The sequence below is a fragment of the Ochotona princeps genome, chromosome 1, assembly GCF_030435755.1.
Source record: "Ochotona princeps isolate mOchPri1 chromosome 1, mOchPri1.hap1, whole genome shotgun sequence".
Taxonomy (NCBI): Eukaryota; Metazoa; Chordata; class Mammalia; order Lagomorpha; family Ochotonidae; genus Ochotona; species Ochotona princeps.
Window position 1 is genome coordinate 40,122,188 of NC_080832.1, and position 3,642 is coordinate 40,125,829.

At 46.9% G+C, this 3,642-nt stretch overlaps 1 protein-coding gene across 1 annotated transcript; it reads left to right on the forward strand.

The window, feature by feature from the left end:
• The first annotated feature begins 210 nt into the window (after positions 1-210).
• On the forward strand, positions 211-796 carry LOC101517827 (small ubiquitin-related modifier 2-like). The gene has a single exon (XM_058671205.1). The coding sequence runs from the start codon at positions 328-330 to the stop codon at positions 613-615; it is 288 nt and encodes a 95-aa protein (XP_058527188.1). The 5' UTR covers positions 211-327; the 3' UTR covers positions 616-796.
• Positions 797-3,642: the final 2,846 nt, after the last annotated feature.

Genomic DNA, 3,642 nt, shown 5'->3' on the forward strand with positions numbered 1-3,642 from the left:
CCACTTCCTCTCTATCTCTCCTCCTCTCAGTATATCTGACTTTGTAATAAAAATAAAACAAATCTTTAAAAAAAAAAAAAGAATTTGGTGTGGGGCGGGGCGGGTTGAGACACAGCATCTAACACACAAAAAGGCAAGACTGGCAAGTGGATTATATCAGATAAGGACCTAGCACCTGGTGACATGCAGAAGACCTGGTTCTGGTCGCCTTCGTCCACTGCTGCCGCCTCCTTCTTCCACCGCTTCTGGTGCTGCTTGTGTGCGTGTTCTGTGCGGACCTGGTACCTCTTTTGTGAAGCAGCAACTGAGGAGACTCCGGCGCTCGCCATGGCCGACGAAAAGCCTAAGGAAGGAGTTAAGACGGAAAACAATGATCGTATTAATTTGAAAGTGGCGGGGCAGGATGGTTCTGTCGTGCAATTTAAAATTAAAGGGCATACACCACTTAGTAAACTAATAAAAGCCTATTGTGAACGACAGGGTTTGTCAATGAGGCAGATCAGATTCCAATTTGATGGACAGCCAATCAACGAATCAGATACACCTGCACAGTTGGAAATGGAGGATGAAGATACAATTGATGTGTTCCAGCAGCAGACAGGAGGAGTCTACTAAGGGAAACTGCTGCTTTCCTCCACAGCTCTTCTCACAGACCAAGAATACATTCTCAATTAGAAACAGCAGTTGGGTTCCATCACACCCTGACTACTACAGTATAGTTTCTCTATTCTTTCATTGTCCCCTCCCCCCATTCCTTTATTGCACATAAAGTACCTGGTGTATGTGCACAAGCATATTGCATTTTTTCTTTTTTTTTTCTTTCTTTTTTTTTTTTTTTTTACTAAATGGCCAGTGGTATGTTTTGATTGACATCAGATGGAGATGGAGTGGGGAAATATACTGGTTCCGTGACAATGCCCTGTTCTCCATTAGTGGCATGCGCATTCAGTTCTTATCTTTATATTCCAGTAAGCTATTTTGCTCTCACTGTTTTAACAAAAACCCAACAACATAAAAATCCTTGCATATTTGATTGGAGAATTTTAATGTTTTTCATTTATCATTGTAAAACCAAGGACAATTTTCTAACTTTTTTGTACGTAGTTGTTACATGTAGAGCAATCTGTCTTTAAGTAGGAGTAAATTACTCTTAAGAAATATGATTCCTAGATAGTTTTCCCTTCAAGTCAAGCGTCTTGTTGTTTAAATAAACTTCTTGTTTAAAATGAAAAAGAAAAAAAAAAAGAAGATCTGACTCTGGAAGTGGACCTCATGGGGGAACTGCCCTGGTAGATAGTAGGTCCCACTGGTGAGAATATGAATCATGGCTGGGTGTTGGCCAGGCTGGTCAAGGCTGCTCTACTTGTAGGCTAATGTGTGGGTTGCCTCTAAGGGAGGGCAGATCAAACAGGGCTGGACCAAACCATAATATCATGGCATGTCCAGGACCCCAGATGGGGTGCAGTCAGGTAAGACTAGGTTTATCACATCTACCGGTTTGCCGGAAAACTAGGTATGGGGATGGGGGAACTTGGAAGGCCTAGACTGCAGTGTGCACTAGCTAGAGTTGGGACAGGGATGGGAAGGGCCAAGCCAGGATGTAGTATCTCAGGGCAAATACCAAGCAAGGGGGATGTGTCAGGCTGGGTCCAAGCAACCAGAGGCATCTGCAAAATCTGCAGATTGGCGTAGTACTGGTAGGAGAGCTAAGGGGTCACACCCATTGGGCTGTGGTTCCTATTGGTGAATACAAAAGTCATGATGGGAGTGGTGAACTGGGCTGGACATGGCTCAAACTCTTTCAGCATGGGTTTAGACTGGGTATGGCGTGTGCCAGTTTGAGCTAGACTCTAGCATTCGCTGGTGCTCATAAGAGTCAGAGTGTGTATAGCACAGGCTGGGCTGGGTTTCAGCACATACTGAGCCATGTGCAAACTGGGTCTCAAGGTGGGCCAGATGGGGCTGGGCCATAGCACTCAATTCTAACAGCAGGAATGCATGTGGGCTGGTTGGCCATGGCAGTAGGTGGGGTATGTCAGACAGGGTCAAGAACAAACTAGCATATGTGAGATCTGCAAGAGGGTTGTAACCTGAGAAAGGCTTAGGAAACTCTTCTGTCAGGATGCAGTCCCTGCAGGTGAGCACAAGAATCAAGGTTGGGAGCAGCCAAGACCAGGCCATGTTACAGTACCCATCTGCATATTCATGGCTCCAGTCTCAAGGCAGGCTAGCTTGGGCCAGTTCATAGCACCCACTGGCAAATGTGAGGACAGGTGAGGAATAAGCTGTGCCAGTTCACATTAGATCCAGGACTGGTGGCTGGCTAACTGGGCTAGGCTGCAGCACCTGGCAGTGTAAGCTGGAACTTGTGGTAGATTGGGCTAAGCCGATCTGAACCATCTACTGGCAAATGCTGAGGTGAAGTTGGCCATGCCAGACCAGGTAGCAGCACTCACCATAACAACCTGGGTGAGGATTTGAACCTGAAAGAGGGGTGATGGGGACTCTCTTGCTGGGTCACTGCATCCACTGGTGAATTAGTGAGCTGGGATTTGGGGCAAACCAGGTGGGCACAGCTACAAAACCGGTTGGCTTGCATGCAAGCTGGATTAAATGGAGAGCCAGGCTGGTTTATGTGACTGTATCCACTGGTAATGCAGGAGACAGAGTCAGTACAGTCTGGTTGGGCCTTGCCACAACATCAGCTGGCAAGTTTTAGGACAAGGGACATCTTGGCCATGCTAGACTGCAGTACCACCAGGAAGCAGCAAGATCTGGGACTGGGAATGGACCTGGTGGAGAAACTGTGGCTACCACTCTAACGGGCTGAAGTTTCCACTAGCAAGCATGAAAGCTAGTGCTGTGGGCAAGCTTAGTTGGACAGGGGGCAGCACCTGCTGGCATAGGTGTGTGCTGGATAGTGTGGTCTGTTGGGCTGAGCTAGGTTTTAGCACCTGTGTGTACAAAAGTCAAATAGAAAGCAGAACCAACTGGACCAGTCTACTGCGCAAACTGGCATGCACAAGTAACTGGATTGCAAACAGGCCTGGTGAGGGTTATCAGGGGGTCACTCCAACTAAATTAAAGTCCTGCTGTTGTGTGTGAGGTCATTTGTGTGGTGGGAATTGTTAAGTTGGGCCACTGCATCCATTGGATTGCATATGAGATAGGGCTACGTAAAGAACTGACCTGGCAACTGCAACTATTGGTGTGCATGTATATTGACGTGGGTGATGGACTGAGTTGGACCCCACACTGGCTGGCTCACATAGGAATCAGGTCTGGAGTCAACTCTGGTGAAGTTTCTTTGGGGACCCATCCATCTTCCAACCCAAATTAGGCCACTGAACTGAAAGCTACAACCACAGGGAAAATCACAGGTTCTGTTCACTGTCAGCATTGGGCCTCCAATGCTACTGAACCCTTCGCAGCAAACAGCATTCCCAGATGCAAGGGAGGACCAACAGCTTATTAAGGCCTGCAGAGGATGTATAGCCCCATGGAGAGCAGACCAAATTTGTGAGTGGAGACTCTATGTTGAACTATGACATCCAATGGACCTTAAAAATTTCCTCATCCTTGAAACAACACAATAACAGCATCTCAGAACTATCAAAACTAATTACGCAGTATCCTTACAAC

Coding starts and splice junctions, on each gene's coding strand:
- LOC101517827 (XM_058671205.1), top strand. CDS start 328: ATGGCCGACGAAAAGCCTAAGGAAGGAGTTAAGACGGAAAACAATGAT.